This window comes from Monodelphis domestica, chromosome 7, assembly GCF_027887165.1.
Source record: "Monodelphis domestica isolate mMonDom1 chromosome 7, mMonDom1.pri, whole genome shotgun sequence".
NCBI lineage: Eukaryota > Metazoa > Chordata > Mammalia > Didelphimorphia > Didelphidae > Monodelphis > Monodelphis domestica.
Genome location: NC_077233.1, coordinates 165667629 through 165689926, shown reverse-complemented (window position 1 = coordinate 165689926; position 22298 = coordinate 165667629). Strand labels below are relative to the sequence as shown.

General features: G+C 37.3%; 1 protein-coding gene across 4 annotated transcripts in view; it reads left to right on the top strand.

The window, feature by feature from the left end:
- Nucleotides 1-603: 603 nt before the first annotated feature.
- Nucleotides 604-22298, top strand: part of UBQLN1 (ubiquilin 1) — a 54986-nt gene continuing 33291 nt past the window's right edge. For 2 of the 4 annotated variants that reach the window (XM_007498921.3, XM_007498920.3), the window contains exon 1: nt 625-1106. In XM_007498921.3, coding sequence (XP_007498983.1) covers nt 951-1106 — 156 coding nt within the window. In that variant the 5' untranslated portion in view covers nt 625-950. Of the gene's footprint in view, nt 1107-22298 lie in introns of all 4 variants that reach the window. The other 2 variants (XM_007498919.3, XM_007498918.3) reach the window with 2 other exon arrangements.

Sequence of the window (22298 nt, the reverse complement as noted above, 5' to 3'; positions counted from 1 at the left end):
TTGCACACCACCCTGGACCTTACAGCGGCATCCCTCGTGTGACGTCGCAAGCAGAAAGGTCCACATAAACAACCATTCGCCTCTTCCTTACGGAAGAGGCGAAAAAGAAACGAGGAGGGCATCTAGCTTTCGATGAAGGGAGAGGGGCAAGAAGGGAGAGGAGGAATAACATGGAAGTGTGTGCGAGGTCAGAGGCAACAGTGGGGAAGACCGCCAGGAAAACAATCGCGCAGGCGCAGGCGCATGCTAGTCCTCCCCGCAACCTGAACAAGTCCCCTTTCTAGTAACTTCCCCGGCCTGTGATGTCATCTCCGTGCGCCGCCCCTCAACCTGGCAATTTTACTTTTTACGATTCCTTCTCTAAAGAATAACAGCACACCGACAGCGCAAAAACAAACCCTAGATCTCATCCCGTACCCTTGGAAGCTACTAGAAAGTTCTCAGCTCCAGTTATGGAGGGTTTGCGTGCTTAGCTAGGAAAGCTGGGAAGGGGAGACAAGCCAGCTAGAGGATGTGGAAACTTAAGTGTCTCTGACGGCCCAGAGTGACTCGGCGACGCCGGCTTCGTTTCCCATCGTGCCTCGCGCGGCGCCGCCGAGGGCAGAGGGGAGGGGGGAGGGGGGAGGAGGAGAGGGAGGGGGCGGGGGATGAGGAAGCGGCGGCGACGGCGGCGGGTGTCGCGCAGCGAGTGAGTGAGTGAGTGAGTGAACGGGGTCGGAGCACCGAGCGGTGGCCGCGGCAGTAGCAGCAGAAGCCGCCAAGGGCCGGGCCCGCGCCAGCGCCTCCACAGTACCTCATCCCGCGGGGGGGGGGCTTCCTACCGCTCCCCCCTTCCCTTCTCGTCGTGGTTCCTCCCTTTTCTCCCACCCCCCTCAGCCTCCGGGCCCGGCAGCCGCCGCCGCCGCCGCCGCAGCGAGGCCTCGCTCCTCGCCTGAGTCACCGCCGCCGCCATGGCCGAGAGCGGCGAGAGCAGCGGCCCCCCGGGCCCCACCGCAGCCGACGTCGCCGTGACCCCGGCTGGCGAACCCAAGATCATCAAAGTCACTGTGAAGACCCCGAAGGAGAAGGAGGAGTTTGCGGTGCCCGAGACCAGCTCTGTCCAGCAGGTGAGGCCCCCTTCCCCAGGCCCGTAACCTCCGCCTCTGGGCCCACCTACACGCCAGCCTACGGAGGAGCTGGAGCGGCTCGACCGAGGCCCGGACTCGACACGGAAGAACGCCTGAGTCAGGGTGGAGGTGGGGTGGGGTGGCGGGGGGTCCGGGCCTAAGCTCGATGAGGGTAGAGGCGGCGACGGGGCCTCGATCTCCAGGCCCGCGGCCGAGCCTCGGGGCCGGGTGGAGGAATGGGGATGGCCCCGGAGCGCCAGCCTGTGGACCTTTCTCATTCTCGGATTATTTAGGCCGGCTTGGGCCTCCCTCTCGAATCTGGAAGGAAAAAAGGTGGGGGGGTCGCGCCTGGTCTCTTTCTCCTTCCACTTCTCTCCCCAACCGGCCTCTTCACAAAGGAATCGACCGGCCTAGCTTTGGGCTCTTCTCCCGGCCGGGCGGGGGTGGGGGAAAGGCGAGGCGGGGGCGGAGGTTTGCCTTCGCTCTGACTCCCCGGGGTGGCTTCCGTGCAGAAAAGTTTCATTGTTAGGAATGGCTGTTGAGCTTACAGGGTTAAGGTAGGCTTTAGGTGAGGAACACGTGTGCAGTTCTGCCTTTTGACTGCAAAAATTGCTTCCATCCCTCTTAGCATTTTTTTTGTTTGATGACGTAGAAATTGCACCCGGCCAAATTTGAGGAATAAATACAACCAGGCTGTTGGAGAAAGATGGATAATTTTCTTTCACTGGTATTTTGTTTTTTAAAAACATTTATTTGAACTTAGGTGCTGATCTGAAGGAGGATGGTTTTTTTATTAAGTAGAATTTAGAGTTATGAGTTTTGTATAGACTCCTGAATAAGATTGGATAAGCTATTTAAAATTTGTTTTCGATGAATCTTGATGATGCAAAATCACCGAAGTTGTTTGGCAATTTGTCTCCAGATCACTTTTTAATAAAACTTGAAAAATGCCTTTAACTTGTATTTTGGTACAGCATTCAATGACTGATGAAAGGAATTAATTTATAAGACTGCTTCAGTAACAGCTTAATATGCACTGTAAGGTGCTAGGGACTCAACCAGAGGTTTTGAAGTATTGATTGATTTACATCTACCTACTGTGTGTTCTTTACCCTGTACCAGCACAAAATCAATATCATCTTAGTGTTAAATGTGCCATCTATTGAATCTCCAAATTACTGTTTGAAGCCCCAGTATTTTTCCCCCAGTAATCTAGCTTCACTTAGCTAAGTTTGGTGATTCCTTTCTGCACTCTTCAGCAGGTATTCAGAAGGGAAATCTTTTAAAAGTATAGAGTAACTTTAGATCTAAAATTATGTAAACGGAAATATCTACTTAGTCTTTTGGTGTTGAACCTATGAAGATCTTTTACTATTTTCAGTATTAGGGGATACATGAAATTAAAACTTCAAAATCTCAATTTTTAATTTTTCTTTTATAAAATCAATATTTACATAGATGAAAATGCACTGATATTTTGATAGTTGTCAAGACTACAAATAACATTCCTTCTAATATTTAGAATTTTAAAGACAATTGAATTCTTTTGAAGGGAAAAATATTGTATTCTATGAAAATGGTTGAAATTGCAGAATGGACCCTTTTTTGGTAAAGTACCCAAGAGTAAAATTTTCAATTATTCATTAGGAGAAAGACTATTCTCTTATCATCTTGAAATAAAATACTTCTTAATCTTAGAGCTTTTATATTTCATTATTAAAGAAATATGTCCTCATAGTTGATACATATTCAACCTAATCTTTTTAATCCTACAGAATTCTAATTTTTTACTAATTGTTCTCTAGGGGGCATTGTAAGTCAGTTTAAGGAGTACTGGATTTGGCATCAAAAGCCCTGAGTTCCAGTCCTCATTCAGCCCTAAAAATATGTATGTTTACCTAAAATGTTTCTCTTCTATACCTAATCATTATTTAGGGTGCCCATACATATTAGGCAGTTTAATTATCCTGAGTAAAATGAATATTATCAAGAACATTGTTTGGCACACCAAATCATTGGGATGAAAACTGCACCAAAGTGGAAATGGCTCTTTGCCACAGGTTTTCCCATGGTTTTTTGTTTCTGTTTTTGACATTAGGGAGACAAACCAATAATGAAAGTAAGAAAGAAGTTAGGATCATTGCAATTCAGCAAATATTTATTAACTACCTACAGTTTACAAGGCAGCTGGGGATTCAAAGGCAAATAAGACATTCCTCTTTCCCTCAAGGAGCTTACATCTAGTAGAAAAGGTAAGACAGGGACACAAATAACTATAGTACATATCATATGATAATGTTCATGGGAGAGTGACAGAAAGTGCAGTTACAGATCTTAATAAGTGTGAAAAAATGTCTTAAAAATTTCTAAGCTAGGTATGATATTTTGGGTAGTTTCTCCTATGCCTCAGTTTTTAACCAGAACATTTCTTGTCTTGTGATGGGAAAAAACCCCCAGAGAAGAGACCTTTAAAAACTCACATTTTCTGAGTAAATAAGATTATATACAACTTAAATATTGATTGCGATGGTTCTATATAATGTTTTTAAATTTGTTTAGTAATCTATTTTGTTTATAATATGGAAAAGTGTCATGTCCAAGTCTGTCCTTTTCCCTTATTTAAAAGTTAGTAAAGGGCAGAAACTAACTTTCTATAGATAGCTTGATGTTGATTTTTGATGATGGCATTTACTTTTGTCTACATTATTAAGGTAGATGTTAATTTGCATTAAAAAAAGATATATTTTTCCTTGGGTCTTACAGAATCAGAAATGGTTAGTTTTTTGAATGTCAGTTTTTAGCATTATGTTTTGTATTTGCAAAACTTTAGAATGATTTGAGTGCTTTGCAAAGAGAAACTTAATGTATTTTTGAGTAATTGTTATTTGAGTATGGTTTTTTAACTGGAATGTTTTGGGGAGAGATGGGGGGTAATTTCAGAAAAGTATTTTCATTCTGGTTCCTAGTATAGCTTCTTGCCACAGGGTAGGAGTTTGATAACTTTGTTATAAAAAATATATTTCAAAAATACATTGATAAATATCTTTGCTTTAGTAAAAATAGTATAATATACTTTAATAGGACCATAGCTCTAAAGTTGGAATGGATTTAAAAGACTTGCTCATTTTACAGGTGAGGAAACTGAGGTCAGGAGGTTAAATGACTCATCTATGATCTTGTAAGATAGTAAGTTTCTTGAGATTCAGACTTGTCCTTTGACCCTAAAGCCAATGGTTCTTTCTAGTTTACAATAATAGTTGAAATCCATGTGGCATTTTTTTGCTCTTAACTTGATTCACAACTATCCTCTGAGGTTGTTGGTAACAAATTATCCTCATTTTACAAATGAGGAAACTGAGGCTTTGAGAATCTATTCTTGTTAAATGACTAACTAGTAAATGGCCAAATGGTGCCTGGGACCTAGAGCTTAATTTATCTACTTCTTTCCTGTGCTTTTTTTCACTACTCTGCCTGGTGCTGTAGATAAAAAGATTAGGTTGAATCCCTATTGACCCTAAGGGCATATTCCCATACATTTCATTTGACTAGGTGGTCACTAATTTTCCCCCTTTCATTTGCCTGTGACTGAAAATTAGAGTGCAGAAAAAATTTACTGTGAAATGTTATGACCTAGAATTAAAACCTTTTCCTTTTGATAGTTGAAAATCCATTAACAATCAGATCATCTTTTGAAAAACCTTCACCAAGATCTAATTTTTAAAATCTTTGAATGCCATTGGAAAATAGTTTTATTTGTGCTTGGGAGTATTTTTGCTATTAAAATGTGCTTTCTTTGAGAAGATATTGCTTATTTCTTGGCCTTATTGAGGAGGCATATCTATGTCAGTTTTTTCAAAGCTAGTAGCTTCAGTTTAAAAACAAATCCATTAAGATGAATTTTTAAAAAACAAGTTAACTGGACCACATATTGCAAAAAAAATTGTTGTAACAAATTAAATTAATCATAATGGTGAATAAAAGCTTTATTTCTTGGTTGGGTAGCATCCATAATTGCTGAAATTGGATTATTTTTGCAGTTTGTGGTTTCTAACTTTTACAGAACTATCTCAATGTGTAGACCACTAAAATAACTTTTTTCTAGATTAAAAGCAAATTTAGATGTTAATTAGTTAATATTTATGGTTTTATTTTGATTTTTGATGAAATTAGAGTGCTCTAAAAATCTTCAAGACTTTCACAGTCACTTTTGGGATACTGTATAGAGGAGAAAACCAGTTTGGAATATTTAATAGATAGGCTGGTCTTGAAATCTGGAAGACTTAGGTTCTGGTAACATTTCTGAAAGAAAACTTCCCTTGTGACCAAGGGCAAGAAACACTTAAATCTTTCTGTACCCTGAGGAACTCTCAAACTGCAATGAATTGCTGATCTATATCCTTGAAAACTGCTTTCTTACTAGGAATTCGCCACATGTGTAAGATTACAAGAATGTATGAGATTATAAATCCAGATGTAAAAAACAAATTAAACATAGAATGTTTTGATGAAGATGTTATAATTTATAAAGTACCTTTTTATAGATATTTGGCATTATATCTGTCTTAAGAATACTTTTTGAGGAAAAAATGTTTTGGCATTTTCGTTAGAAATTCAAATGTACTGAAAATGGCTTTATTTAAGCCATTTTCCAATTCGAGTACTAAGGCAAAAGTATCCTTGAATATATGGTGAAAGGTGCTTTGTAGCACTATATTTATATTAAAGTTACTCCTTGTACTACACTTGTACACTATTACTTGTTTCTTAGAATGTAAATATATTGTGCCATAATATAATTGTACTATAAGAGTTGAGAGGCCCAGTTAGGCTTAAAAGACCAGTTTCCAAGTGAATTTTACATTTCTTGGTATAAGTTTTTCCTGTACTTGGTAAATTGTACTTTGTAAAGGTCAATGGATATTTGTTGACTTACTGGACAGTTCCTTTAACCAATTGCCTGCTGGCCATCTCTACCTGGATTTGCCATAGACATCTCAAATTCAACATGTCCCTTAAAAAAGAACTCGTTTTCCTCAACCCCCTTGACAATTTGGTGAAGTCTTTGAGCATCTCAAGATTTTTAAATACATAAAATACACAGGAGAGGAAACCAATTATATTGAAAACTTTTTTTTCCAATATATATATATTTTAAGCCCCAGACCCCAGGTTAAGAACTTTTGCTCCAGGATAAGATGCAAACTTCTTGGTTTGGCGTTCAAATCCTTTCACAGTCTGGCTCCAATCTAACCATTCCGGGTTACACATTATTCTCCCCACCTCCCTGGTATGGTATATTCAGTGTTCCAGCTGAAATGGCCTATTTGCTGTCCCTATATACAAAATTCTGTCTCCCTATTCTTGTTTAGACTATCTTCTATAGCTAGAACATACTCCTAGTCATCCTCACCTCTTAAGAGTCCTTGGCTCTCTTAAAAGGCCAGTTCAAATGGCAGGCCTTTTCTGACCTCACTCCCATCTCCAGCAACTTCCCCATCCCAATAACATGGGGACTTTCCCCATTTTTATCTACAACATCTAGCATAGTCTGCCTAGCACATTGTGGATTGTTGGGAATGCCAGATAATCTAGAGAACCTCCAGTGCTCTTGGAGCATATGGATCATTTATGGCATATGAAACAGTATTTCAGAAATAAAAAGACTAATTTTGAGCCAAGAACTTCGCTCTTAACTAAATAGATTACTATAACATAAAATGGCAAATAACTTAAAAAATAATTTTTTCTGAACTTTCTTCCTAAGTAGAGACATAAGAGCCAAGGTCAGTGCAGTTTTAAGCTAATGGTGGAAGATTATGAACATTCTTCACAAAACAATAAAAAGCTGTGAAGAGGAAAACATCTGAAGGAAACTTATTTGAGAGAAGCTCAAGCCAGATCCCAAGAGCATTTATAGATTAAAGAGAAAACAATAGAATGAACAAAGTAAAACAATTTATTAGTATTTTCATAGTCTTTTATTCAAAGCATTGATAAATGTGGAATCATCACATTTGGACTTTTTCAGTGCCTTATGTCAATCAGTAAATATTTATTAAGGGCCTACTATGTGCCAGGCAACTGTGCTTGAATTGGAGATTAAAAAAAAAGAGGCAAAAGACAGCCCTTGTTCTCTAGGAGCTCAAAATCTAATGGAGAAAACTAATGAACAAGTATGTATAAAGAAGCACTATACAGGATAAATAGGAAACGACAGGGAAAACATTGGAATTAAGTATTAGGAAGGATTTTCTGAAGGAGGAGGGATTTTAGTTGAGACTTGAAAGAAATCAGGAAAGTTGGGAAGTATGGAGATAAAGTAGAGCAGTGATGGCGAACCTTTTATGGATCCGAGTGCCCAAACTGCAAATTGTTTGGAGGGGGGAGGGGAGCCAGCCCCATTCTAGCTTTCTAGTAATTCTGGCGAACTCTGTGCTGGGGCAGTGGTGGGCTCTGAATACCCCTCTCTGGCACATTTACTATAGGTTTCCCAACATGGTCCAGGTAGAGTGTTCCCAGGCAATATGGGACAGCAAGCCTGGAATGGAGAAATAAATACAGTATCTTGTTCATGGAATTGCCAGGAGATCAGTGTTCCTGGATTGAAGTGGAGGTTGAGGTTGAATGAGAGGGGGTGAGATAATGAGTATGGATTAAGAAAACTAGAAAGGTGGCTAGGGAAGGAGTTTATATGAAGGACTTTGAATGCCAGAAGATACTGTATTTGATCTTGGAGACAATAAGGAGTTTCTGGATCCAATATTTAAGTAGGGATGTGGCATGGTTGTACCTGTGCTTTAGGAAAATCAGCCTTTTTTTTTTTAAAAAAACCCTTACCTTCTGTCTTGGAATCAATACTGTGTATTGGTTCCAAGGCAGAAGAGTGATAAGGGCTAGGCAATGGGGGTTAAGTGACTTGCTCAGGGTCACACACCTGGGAAGTGTCTGAGGCCAGATTTGATCATAAGACCCCCCCACCCCCTCACCCCCCAGGCCTGACTCAGTCCACTGAGCTACCCAGCTGCCCTCGAGGAAAATCACATTTAACAGAATGGAGGATGGCTTAGAATGGGGAGACAACTGGAGACAGGCAGACACACCAGCTCCATTTGGGAGGTGATTAGGTCTGTATCAGAGTGGTGGCATTGTTAGAAGAGAGAAGGGATCGAGTATATTGGAGATAGGTAGCGTAGCTAAGGTGGAACTGATAGTATGATTTAAAAAAAGGAAGAGGGCAAAATCTGACCAAATACACAGAAGAAACCTGAGTGAACAGATTTGAAGGTGCTCAAGAAATAAATATTTATTAAACTTCTTTTTGCTAAACACTGCTAAGTGAAGAATGGAAAGTCATGGCAGATGGTATTACAAAAATGTGACCAATTATTTTAATTGACATTTATACAGTGCTCAAAGCTTTATAAAGAGCTTTATAAACAATCTCATTACAACAAAAAAACTGAGGTAAATTCTAGGAGTAATATCCCCATTTTTTTATTAAAGCTAACAGACCATTCCATCCTCTGCCTCTGCTTTCATCTGAGTTATCTTCAATGTCTACATTTTAATTTCTATAATTCTGTGTCCATCCATTAAGGTTCAGTTCTAGTATCATCTTTTGGAATCTTTTCTGACCTATCTAGTTATTAGTATTCTTTTGACCCTCAAATTTTCTTGTATTTAGCTGTTAAGTAGTGTATTATGTCTCTACCTCAACTCTTAAATAATCTCTTTGAGGTCAGAGTCAGGCTTGTATTTGGTACTGATCACATCGTATTATAGTTATGCACTTAATGTGGCTTTGAATTGATTTGAATTTTCTGGCACCTTGTGATTAGCAAAGAACTGAGAGAAATATGGACAAAGCTCTCTTTTTGAATCCCTTTCTGTCCTGGTAATTATAACTCTTTAAGATAGAAGGGCAAGGGCTAGGCAAATATGTTAAGTGATTTGCCCAGGGTCACACAGCTTGGAAGTGTCTGAGGCCAAATTTGAACCCAGATCCTCCTGACTCCAGACCTGGCACTTTATTATCTACTGTACCACCTAACTTTCCCTGACAAAGCTTTTTTTGAGTTGACAAAGATAAGCTTGACTACATCATAATTCTTATAAATCCTCTGGTAATGTCTTCAATTTCAGGGTACAAAGAGAACCAAATGGAACACATGTACATTTTTAAAATTTTCAATGTTTTCTGGATACATTTTGTTTTTTTAATAGCACAATCACTACCTAATATCCTATAACCCCTCATAGAACCCTCTTTAGTTAAAAAAAAAACAGCAAGTAAAACTATTTACTATATTTTCCTCAACTAACAGAATATGTAACAGATTGTATAGAATTTTATTGAGTGAAAGGCCATGTATTTTAGCATTAGTTCTTGGACTCTACTTTGGTCATTGTATTTAATCTCAATTTTGATTTCAGTTTTTTACAATTTATAGTTCTTGTGTATGTTGTTTTTCTAATTTTTTATAATTCACATGAGTTTTCTCTTGTTTCTGAATCCTTTATATTCATCATTCATGCAATGCAACATTACATTATATATATAGGAATTTATTCAGCCATTCTTTAACCTCATTTTCTTTGATATCCAGTTTTTTTGGTAGTGGGGGGAAAATAAGTTTTATTTAAAAATAAAACAATAAATGTTACAAAACAAAGAAATAGTTTTTGCTTTCAAGGAGCTTGGGTTCTAAAAAGGGAAAACATAAAAGAGAACTGTATTCTGAAGGGGACATGGTCTGGGGAAAGTCATGTTTGATAGCAAGTAGATTGAGACAACCTAGATAGAAGATTAGATGGGATATAAGTTTGATGCAGTGTCTGGCACCTAGAGCTACACAGAAGATACAGTGGACTGTATCTTGCATGTACTCATTCATCAGTCTATTGAGGTCCTCAGGCAAGAACTCTGAAGATTAGTATGTGAAGTTTTCCCTCTTGGGATGAGGCATGGGGTCAGGAAGACCTAGAGGTCCTGGTCTCTTCTCTGTTCTGAAGGGTGGCACTTTAGGTGGGGAGGAGCAGGTCAGTAGTGGCAGGAAAATGTTGAGATGACCTAGGTAGATAGTTGGATAAGCTATGAAGCTGCATCTTTAAAGTAGAACATTGTTCACTTGGGCTTGATGAATTTGAATGCATCAAATGAAGTCAAGTTCTTACTAGCTTAGCCCTGACTTATCTTGGTTTTCTACTCTCAGCCATATGAGGTAAATCACCCAGGTATTATTTTCCCTAAAAATTTATTCACATAGGAAAGCTGATGATTTCCAGTTTTTACTATGACTAATAGTGCTATTTTCTGAATATCATACTATGTTCATTAGACTTTCTATCTGACCTCTCACAAGGGTTTTAATTTCATTTCACTTATGATTTAGAATGTTTTTTTCATATGGTTTTTATCCTTTTGCATTTTTTCTTTAACTCATTACACATTATGTTTAGATTACATGTTTTATTTTATTTTGTTTATTGTGTCATGTTGTATAAGATTTTAAGCCTGTTTTGGATTTTAGGGTTCATTTCCAATTTATCCAACAGTTTTTGTTGAATAGTAAATCTTGCCCCTAGTAGTAGTAGTGTATTATATTTAACTAAATTATGGACTATTATGTTTGTTTGCTTTTAGATCTTGTTTACTGAGTTTGCTTTTCTATTTTTTAAGTACTACTCTTCAAACCCTGTCCTTAATTCGTAGTGATTTAAACATTTGAATTGATATTTCCTAGTCTCCCAATTCCTGTCTCTTTAAAGGGATTTTAATATTTATAGTAAAATATCTGGTAAGGTGTTTTGCCTCCTTTATTTCTATTCTTTATTTCTTTTGAAATGCTTGGCTTTTTCCAAAAGATTTTTTAAAATTACTTCATTTAAATGTCCAAAGTAGAATTAGTTTGGTACAGCATTAAACTTGTGGATTACTTTAGTGTAGTATTCATTTTTGCTGTGGCCCAGCCTTGAACAATTAACATTCTTTATTTCTATATAAAGAATATCCTAGAATAAAAAAATTTAAATGCTTGTATCTATGGCTTGATCAGTTAAAACTTAGACATTATATTCCTTTTGTAGTTATTTTAGTGGAATTCCTTTCCATTACTCCTGATTTTTGTTAATACTTCATAGAAATTCTGATGATTTTATTGAATTCCTTAAAAAATGTCCACCTTATACAGACCAGACCCTAAATCACAGTACTTCAACTCTTACTCTTATTCTAGTTGATTTGAACATTCATATTGATATTCCCTAACTTTCCAGTTCCTCAATCTCTTCAAATCTTTCACTTCACCTCAAATACACATTTTCAGGGATGTGGTCACACCCTGTATCAAAATAGTATCTACAAGTACCATTTCCTTGATCCAAATTTGACATTTTTTTTTTAGTAGGACATGGGAGTTTCCATTTCTAATGAAATCATAGAATATAGTTCCAGTTTCTTGATCTGTCTAGTTCTGTTTACATCTTTCTTGACCTCTCTGCATTTTCTTTTATGTTTGTCCACTCATTTTAGTATCCTTTTGCTGGATGATCCTTAACCAAAAGGGGTTCCTCTCCATATTATTTCTTGGTAAGTTCATCATCATTCATGAATTTAACTATCTCTGTAGATGATTCTACCTCCATATTTTCATCTCATTTTCTCCCTGAGCTTCATTCCTATATCACCAACTGTCTATTATTACATTTTAAATCAGATGTTCCAAAGGCATATCAAACTTAACATGTCCAAAACAGAAATGTTTACTTTTTAACTTCTGTCTTGTTTCATAACGGTAGCATTTTCCTTAATTCCTCACAACCCCAACAATTTAGCAGGTTGCCAAATCTTTCTGCCTCCAAAACATTTCTCTCATCTTCTTCCTTTACCTTCTCATACAACCAGTACTTTAGTTCAGAGCCTCATCACCTCTTACCCAGACTACTACCATGGTTTCCTAATTAGTTTTCCTGTATCCAGGTTGTCCCACCCTAATCCATTTATTCACACAGTTGCCAAAGTGTTTTTCCTTAAGCACAGAGCTGCCATCTCATTCCTTAAGCAGTAAAGTGAGTGCATGGGTCCTTATTGCCTCTAAGATAAAACAAAAAATTGCTGTTTAGGGCTTAACCTATTTTTCTAGCTTCATCCTTCTCTTCTCTCAAACTAGCAACCAGTCAGACTAGCCCTTCTCTCTCTGTTGCTCACACATGGCACTCCTACTGTCTTTGTTCTTTTGTACTGGCCATCTTTCATGCTTGAAATGCATTTCCTCTGCCCAATAGAACCTCTTTCTGCCTTCAATACACATCTTAAGCACCACCTTCTCCAAAGGAGCCTGGTCTGAACTGTCTTTATTCTACAAATAATTCTCTCAATATTAATTTTGTATATATTTATATATGTACATGTTTACCTTGATATAATATAAGTTCCCAGGCAGTAGGGATTGTTTCATTTTTTTTGTATCTGTATTCCCCATGCCTATCATAGCCTATAGCACATAGTAGGTGCTTAGTGTTTGTTAATTTTTTTTGTTTAATGTATCAAACTTTGTTTAATATAGCAAACATTTCTATTGTCTAAAAACCTAGGATTTTTCTAAGCAAATCACCATTCTGTAAACTGATAAGGATAATTTTACCAGTTTCTAATGATTATTTTAAAATTCCATTTTTTTATCTTATAGTTATGAGTATTAAGTCTTCACATATTTTAAAGTGCAAGAACAAGACTAAATAATAGGCCAGTGACAATTTCCTATGATTTTGAAGGAGAACAAAATTTATTACATTCTCCTATTCCCCATTTTGGACACCTGCTACACCCACAAGACAGCCAGAGAAGTATCTTTTTCTCCCACTCACTGGAAATAGAAAGACCTTTCTATCCCTAAAAAAGAAATAAAACATCAAAATATTTGGAAATGTGATTCTGGACCTGTTGAGAGAAATAAAGATTAGAGAAAATGGAAATCTAGGAGATCACCCAAGGATCATAATATCCTAGATTTAGAGCCACCAGAGGTTTTCTAGTTCAAATGCCTCATTTTATAGGTGAGGAAACTTACACCTTAGAAAATCTTGACTTAGCCAAGATTACACAGTTAATAAAGTCAGAATTCAAATCTAGATATTCTGATGCCAGGTTCAATAAGATCATTGATGGCTCTGCAGTTTCAGTACAGTGTCTAGGGATGAAATCAGTATTGCTCTTAGTTATAAGGAGTGGGTGAGTGGTAAGGAAGTATAGGTGGCAATTCTAGGCTTCTTTCAAGAAAGTTGTAGTGAAAAGGACTTAAATTGTGAATGACTTAGTATAATGGGCTCTGGAATTTGGAGCCAAATACTTTGGTATCTAATTTAGAACAACTTAGGGGATAGAATGACTAATAAAGGGATTTATTGTTTTAAAATAAGGGAAATGTGAATTTATTTGTAGGCAAGGGGGAAGGAATCAATCATAAGATATTGAAGAGATGAGTAAAGAGAATTGATAGAATAAGTAGACTGCCCTCTAATAATGAACCTTTGATTCTCTGATGAGGTGCTCACTCAAGATGATCTCTGCAGTTGAATAAGAGAAGGCAAAGAGAGGAGAGGAAAAGCATCTTTACCTTCATTTTTATACCCTTCATTTGACTAAGAGATGCAAAGTTTTTACTAAAATATTCCTATAAAACAAAATATTTCTCTTCAGTGCCACTATATGTTCTAAATTGGGTAGCATAAGTTATTTAGCTCTGGATTACTATATCCTTTATTTATATCTATATCTATGTACTCATGTCAAATAATTCAGTAGGTTCTAAGTTAATGACAGCTTATTTGGCAAAATAAAGGAAATTTCTACTTTAAAAAATTTTAATGTCTTTCAGGGTGTCATAGTACAGAGAGCATTCATTTAGAAAAAGTTATAGAACTTTTGTTTAATGAGTTTTTGGAAATATTTGTTATTGACTACTAAAATCTGTTTTTCTTCCTCAGTAACTTGAAGTATTGACATGTTTATGCTAGAATTTGGACTTGTTACAGAGTTAAAAAATTAAATCCTTTTTGGGAGGCATTTCAGTGGCACATTTAAGTGGATAAAGCCCTGGGTTTGGAGTCAGACTTATCTTCCCGAGTTCAAATCCATTCTCAGACATTTTTAGCTGTGTGACCTTGGGAAAGTTACTTAACTATTTGCCTCAGTTTCCTTATCTCTAAAAGAGCTGGAAAAGGCAAACCACTCTAGTGTCCACCAAGGAATCTCCAAATGGGATCTTGAAGAGTTGAACATAACTGAAAAATCATTCAATAACAAAAACAGCATTTTACTCTGCATGTGTTCTGCAGTATAGCTAAGGCAAAAGCCTTTTCTTGAAAATTTTTTCCTTTTTTGGGGGTAAATTTTATTTAATTAGATGATTTAGAATATTTTTCCATGGTTATAAGACTCATGCTCTTTCCACCCCCTTCCCTTATCTGATGTGTAATTCCAATGGGTTTAACATGTGTCATTGATCAAGTCCTATTTCCATATTATTAATATTTGCACTAAGGTGATCTCTTAGAGTCCACTTTCCCAGTCATAGCCCCATCGACTCGTGATCAAGTAGTTGTTTTTCCTTCTGTGTTTCTTTTCCCACAGTTCTTCCTCTGGACGTGGATAGCATTCTTTCTCATATGTCCCTCCGAATAGTTCTGGATCATTTGCATTGCTACTAGTAGAGAAGTCCAAATTTGACTTTCTTGCTGCTTTGTACTTCATATATCTTAGTCCATCTTCCCAATCTGTTCCCTTTTTCTGTGGTGTTTGATCTCTTTGATCTTCCTCTTTCTGTAGAAGTATGGGAGTTGGAAGATGGCTTCTGTTGCTGTTGCCCCATGCATGCTTGGAATGCCCTTACTATTAAGGAAGTCATAATCTAATGGTGCAGACAATAATCTATGCCCAAACCTCCATCTCTGGGATGAATTAGAAATAATCAAAAGTGGGAAAGTAGTAGAACTAAGGAGGATTGGGAAAAAACTTTCTATAGAAAGTGGGATTTTATGTGGGTCTTAAAAGAAGCCAGCGAAGTCAGGAAGAAGAGATGAGGAAGAGCAGTCTTGGCATGGTCGATAGTCAGTGAAAATACCTAGGGATTGGTAGATCTAGTGTTTTGTTTGAGGAATGGTAAGGAGATCAGTCACTTGATTGGAAAGGATTTTGGGGGGTTGGTTAAGGAGGAAGAAAGTCAGAAAGGTTAGATTGAGGGAGTGTCCCTGTCTTCCCTATCCCTTCCCTTCCTCTGTGTGTGTGTGTGTGTGTGTAATTATTTGTTCACTCTTCATTCTCTTTGATAATTTATCTGATGTCTAATAACCAAACTCATATTTGGAGATTTTTCACCGGGTTTCTTCTAAGAAACTCAATAAGTATAGGCTCTGGGAATACAAAGTACAATTTCCCCTCCTTCCCTCCAACAACAAACCAATTGCTGCCCTTCAGGATCTTATATTATTGTGGGACCTTCCCTCTGGTTATACTAAATACCTGAAGCAGGTTCTGGCCTTAAATATTTTTTTTCCCCTAAACTTAAATATTTGACAATTTGTTATTTTTTCAGTTGTTTTGGGGAGTAATGGAACTCTTCAGTGTGTGTTCTTAGGTTTGCTTCCACTTGCTTCAGTGTGTGTTCCTAGGTTTGCTTCCACTTGTCTTTTGCTATTAGATTCCAGGTCAACATCTTGTTGCTTTAGTGGTGGGCTATAAACACTGCTCTAGACTGAATTGGTCTTTGCAACTCAAAAGATGAGCATTTATTTATTTTACTGTGTCATAGACTATGGGGATTAAAAGGGCAATATGGTTTTGAGTATTAATGTTTATTTTGGGTGGATTATTCAATAAGTAAGTAAAATACTTATTACATACAAACTTAAAGCCTTTGTTATACTTTTTTATTCAGTTTTATTTTTGGGTCCATATTCTATCAACTCCACCTTCTACCTCCAATTGAGAAACTGGGAAAAATAAAATCTGTTGCAAGCATGCATATTTTGCATTGGTTATGTTAGTACGCATACACACTTCAATTTGCGCTTAGTATCACTTTTTAATCTAAAGATGAATGGCATGTTTTCTCACGAGTCCCAGAGTTAAGTTTTTTAAAAGTTCTTTGTCTTTATAAGATTGTTATATAAATTGTTTTCCTGGTTTCACTCACTTCTCTTTTTCTCACTTCATACAATTGCTGTGATACATTTGAACTTTCTAGGTTTCTATGAAACTAGCCTGCTGTGAGAACACAGCACAATAAATATATCATTATGTCCAGCTACCATATTTATTCAGCCCTTTCCCAATTGATGGGCATTCCCCTGTTTTCCCTCGCAAAAAAGCAGCCATAAATATTTTTTATACATCTGAGTCCTTTTCCTTCTCTCTTTGATCTCTTTGGAGTATAGACCTATTAGCAATATTGCTAGGTTCAAATAGAATGCACAGTTTAACAGCTTTTGGAATTCAAACTACTTTTAATGTAACAAAACATAAGCATAATTAGGAAGGTTTCTCTGCTGTGATAGGAATGAAGAATTCATTTAAAGCAAAATAGAATTTATAAAAAATTGACCATTTGTATTATGTATCAGCATTCTTTTCCATTATACATTATATAGCAGCAGACTCATTGGTGTGGTTAAACTCTTGCCTAATGGTTCAGATCACAACTTTAATGTGCCTGTTTCTCTTACATAATTCTTGCATGTGGCATTTTTTTTCTCCCCACCTAAATTTATTTTCAATGAGCAAAAATCTATTTTTCCTCCCTTCATCTCCTCTTCCCCATTGGGAAAAAACAAAACCCACATAACAAATATATAGTCCAGCAAAACATTCCAACATTGGCTGTGTCCAAAAAATATGTCTCACTTGCATCATGACTCTCATCAAATAGATTTTACATTTTTAAAACTTCTCTTGAGGATCTAACAGTTTATTATTCTGTGGACACTAGTATAGCATTCAGTTTATTATATTATCCTTCACTCTTGCCTGATTAGCTTATCTCTTTTTTGGACATAAATGTCACTGGTATTTTTTTTCCTGTGCCTATTGTTCATAGATCACTTTTGGTGATATTCTGCAACCTAATCAGGCCTAGTGTATTTCCATCAGCTTTTGAGTGACCTGCAAGTATGGTTCTGAAATTGTGGTGCTCTATGATTTGCAGCCATATTGGAGTTACTAGAAATAAATCTGTGTTTAAAAGATTGATCTTTATGGCAATAGGCAGCTTATTGTAATTGAAAATGCTATAGTTTATTGAAAGTAAACCCTACAGATCTAAGGAGTATCCATTAAAGATTTGATGTTGCTTTGGAAGGAGGTTTCCAGTGAGATGTCCCAAGCATATAAGCTTTACTCTTTACAGATAGCATTTTTACTAGTAGTGTGGATAAAGATAGAGATGGAATGCTTTCTATCTTAATAGTTGACAGATATCTTGGAGGAATAGCAAAACATACTGAATATAAAATAAAGTGATATTTACTAGGGAAATTGTAAAGTCTACATTTAAGTAATCAACTTTTAAAATGTTTGAAGGATGGCATGAGGACTGGTTGAAGGAATGGGGTATTTAGCTTGGAGAATACTTAAAAGGGGACATGGTATATGAAAGATTGTACAAGACTAGTTATGCTTGAGACAGAGGAACCCTTAGAAGGCCCCAGATGGAGGAATTAGGTACAGGTTCCAGATACACATTTATTCTTGATATAAGGAAAAACTTCCTTACAGTTAAAGCTATTCAAAGATGGAATGGGCTACTTTGGGAGGTACTGGGTTTTCCCTGATTCCTCTGATTCAAAGGCTGAATGACCATTGGTTAGAAATTTTGTAGAGATTTTCTTTTTCAAGTATTAAACATTTACTTTGTGTCAGACACTGTGCTAAGTACTATGGATATAAAGAAAGACCAAAGTGAATCCCTGTCTTCAAGGAGCTAAAAATCTCCTGGCAGAGAAAAACCATGCAAACTGTGTACAAACAAACTATGCAGTCTATAGTCTACATAGGACATAATTGAGGAAGGTACTAGAATTAAGAGACATTGGGATTTTATTTGGGACTTGAAGGAAGCCAGGAGGTGTAATAAGGGATAGTATTCCAGGTGTGGAAGGCAGCCAGTGAAAATGCCCAGAGTTGCTAGATGGAGTATTTTGTTTGAGGAACAGCAAGAAGACTAGTATCACAGAATTGAAGAGTACTGAGAGGGATGTTAGAGAATGTAAGCTTAAAGAATACTGGAAAGGTAGTTGAGGTAAAGCAGAGGTCAGGTTATAAATGACTTTCAGAATTAAACAAGATTATTTATTTGATCTTGTAGGTGATAAAAGAGCCCCCTGAGTTAGTTGAGTGGGCATAGGGGTGATGTGATCAGACCAGTGTTTTAGTAAAATCACTTTGGTGGCTGAATGGAGATTGTACTGGAGTTGGGAGACATTCGTGGCAGGTAGACCAACCAGCAGGCTATTGTAGGAGTCCAGGCATGAGGAGATGTGCCTGTACTAGGGTAGTAGCATTGTTAGGAAAATAAGAGTGTATTCAAAAGATGCTGCAAACGTGGAATGGACAGGCCCCAGCAACATATTGGATATGGTAGGTGAACGATAGTGAGGAGTCGAGGACAATTGAGATTATTATACACATGGGGCACTGGAAGGTGCTACACTGAACAGTAATAGGGGAGGGTTTAGAAGGGGGAAAGTAATGAATTCAGTTTTGGACATGTTGAGTTTAAGATATAGATCCAGTTCCATGATGATTTGAGAATCAGCAGCATGGAGGTTGAATCCATGGGAGCTGATGAAATCACTAAGTGGAGCAGCATAGAGGAAGAATAGATGACCCTAGGACAGAGCCCTTTGGGAAAATAAAGGTTAGTGGGTATGAGCTGGATGAAGATCTGGCAAAGGACATATTGAGTGATCAGACAGGATAATTGGAGAACTAAGAGAGTAGTGACTGATAGTGTCAGAGTCTACATACAGAAAGCTCAAGAAGGATGAAAATTGAAAAAAGGCCATTGGACTTAGAGAAGTAACCATCTATTAAAAACTGTGGTGTTTGTACACTATCACAAGAAGATTTAGAGCTGGGTTTGAATCTTCAAGGTTATAGCTGATCCCATTCCCCATCATTTTATAGTTGAAGAAACTATAAATTAAATAGAACCTATCCAAGGTCATAATGTCCAAGTAAGGGACAGAATCTTAATCCAGGTCTTTGCTTCCAAATATGCTCATGATTAATTCAGTAGCCAGTTTGTCCAAATACATGTTGTAACCTGGGTAGTGTAACCTATCTATTTTATGTATCTAGTATGTCTTTTAAATTCTTTGAAGTGATCCCTCAGTATTATAGGGTTTAATGAAATTAGCACAAGGCTATCTGGTATCAGACACTTCCTAGCTGTGTGACCTTGGGCCCGATTTGAATTCTTGGTCTTCCTGACTCTAGGCCTAGCACTCTATCCACTATACCACTTACCTGTCCTGCCTGCCACATAGTAGTGTTATATAGTGAACTTATTTTTGAAGATTGTTATAATATTAATTTATCGTCGCCAAGGAATTGACTATAAAATTCCTAAATGAAACACTCAAGTCAGAATGGAGTTTATGGTGGTTTAATCACAACAGAGGGAGAGAAGGAAAGAAAGGGAAAAGGAAAAAGGTTAACTCAACTTTCTGGCAGAGCCAGAGGGAGTTGAAGCCCGAAGGCCAAGGTAGAGAAGAGAATCAGTCCTTAACTCACATCACCGATCTGAAAGAAAGCTGTGGGCTTCCTCCCTGCTCAAGTTCCTAGCACCAACTGGCGCCAAGTCCTGTCCAGAGGAAGTAAGCGAATTCCAGAGGCTGCTCTCTACGTCACTTCCTCTGCCTCACAAGTGCCAATGGTGGCTCAAGCTTGGCTTAGGACAGCCCAGGTGGACAGTTAGTTATTTCTAATTTGTCATTGACCAGCACATGCCCATGTTGTGTGGGTGTGCACAATTTTGGGTGCTAGACCAAGCAAGATGGAGATTCAAAAAATCACAACCCCAATGATGATTGGGGGACTAGTCTTCCCAATTGATCACTAAACATAGTGTCCTGCACCCCAAAATTTCTGACTGCAAGTGCATACAAAATTTCTACCTCTAAAAGGAAAACTACAATAAATGTAGATTACTGGAAATAGGAGAGAGAGAGACAGCAAAACCAATGTTTTGCTGGGCGCATTGACAAAAGCCAATTAGGGGGCAGTCCCCTTTGGCATAAGAGTGTATATTCAGAAAAATGTTCAATCAACCACACTCCAAGGTTCATTCTGGATCTTCCTGTAGTGAAAGGGTTTAGATATCTTTCTGCAAACAGTTCATTCTCTGAAGATCTATCTTGAACAAAATTTAAATCTTGGATTTTATGAAAATACAATCCCCCCTGAAGAAAGTGTTGAAAAAACACCTTGTCCAGCTGAGGATAGAAGGTTTAGTTGTGGGGTGTGTGAGTTGATTCAAAAGGAAAACAAACCCCAAAATGAAAACAAAATCTAAAAACAAAAAAACAAAAGAAAAAAAGGGAAAAATATAAACCCTCTCTCTCTCTATTTATATTAAAGAATTCAAAACCAGTATCAAAATATCAAAAAATCTATGTATACAAAATTTTGAGAAAGCAAGAATAAATTTTCTCACAGGCCCCTGTATGAGGGTCCAGTTAAGTAATTTCTTATCCCACAAGTCTGTAGGACAGAATGAAGTAAATTTCACTTACCATTTGCAGACAAGGCTATAGGAAGTTGCCATACTATAGGAGAAAAAAAAGGACCAGATTCTTATTTTTATAGGGAAGTGTCATTCCCTTGTCTGCCCTGCCTGCCACATAGTAGGTGTTTAAAAAAATACTCAGTTCCTTCCTTCTATGTAACTTACAGGTTATAAATATTTGATGCAGGTTACAGCTAGGTAGCCCAGTGGACTGAGAGCTAGGCCTAGAGATGAGAGGTCCTCAGTTCAAATGTGACTTTAGATACTTCCTACCTATGTGGCTTTGGGCAAGTCACTTAACCCTAATTATCTGGCCCTTAACTGCTTTTTTGCCTTGAAACTAATTCAACAGTATTGATTTTGAGATGGAAAAATAAGGGTTAAAAAAAAAAACAGGAAAGAAACAATATAGTGGGATCTTAAAAGTTGATCTCAGACAGTTGGTTTTGGAAGGTATTAAGATTTGGGATTGGAAGAGCAAATATATTGTGTTTTATGTTGATTAATGTTAGTTTTTGTGATTGTGACCCAGATGTATAATGGATAGCATTAAGAAAAGCTGGGATTAAAATTTGCTATTTTGATAATCAAGATAGTAAATAGTTCTTTTACAGATCTTTACAAGTTGACCATTAAAGCCATTCACTTGGATTATTTATTGTGTGTGGAAGGTTTATCTGAGGTCACACAATTAGTAAATTACAGAATTGGGACTCAATCTAGGACTTCCACATCCTTTGAGTTTAAGGAAACTTCTTAATTGGATAGTATTTTTATTTTCTTTTGTATTTACATCATTTCTGAATGTATCTTCCCTCTCTACTTAGCTAGCTGCTATGCCTTATAACAAAAGAGAATAAAAAGTTCAGCAGAAGTAACCATCTGTCCACCAAGTCAGATAGTATATGCAATCTTCCATGTGGCAGTCTTTCAGCCTTCCAATTGGGAGAGAAAGGTATATTTTCTCATCTTGGGAGCCAAGCTGGGTCATTATAATTATAGCATTCAGTTTCTAATTTTTTTTCTTCTGTCATACATATTGTTTTCCTGGTTCTTAGAGAATCTCTCTCTCCCCCTCCCCCCCAGCTAATAATGCTTAATAAGAGTTTAAAAATTTTTTCTATTTTCAAAGACATTTTATTTTCTCAATTACAACAATTTTAAACAAATGTTTTTCGAAATTTTAAGATCCAAATCTTCTCCCTCTCTTCCCTTCTCCTTCCCTCCCCCCTCAGAGATGGTAAGCAGTTTGATCTGGGTTATACTTCCATATTGGTCATTGATAAGAGAATACTCAGATAAAAGCCAAATCCCCAAATAAAGCCATACATATACTAATGTGAGAAATAGTATGTTTTGATCTGCATTCCAACTCAGAGGCCAGATTTGAACCTAGGACCTCCCATCTCTA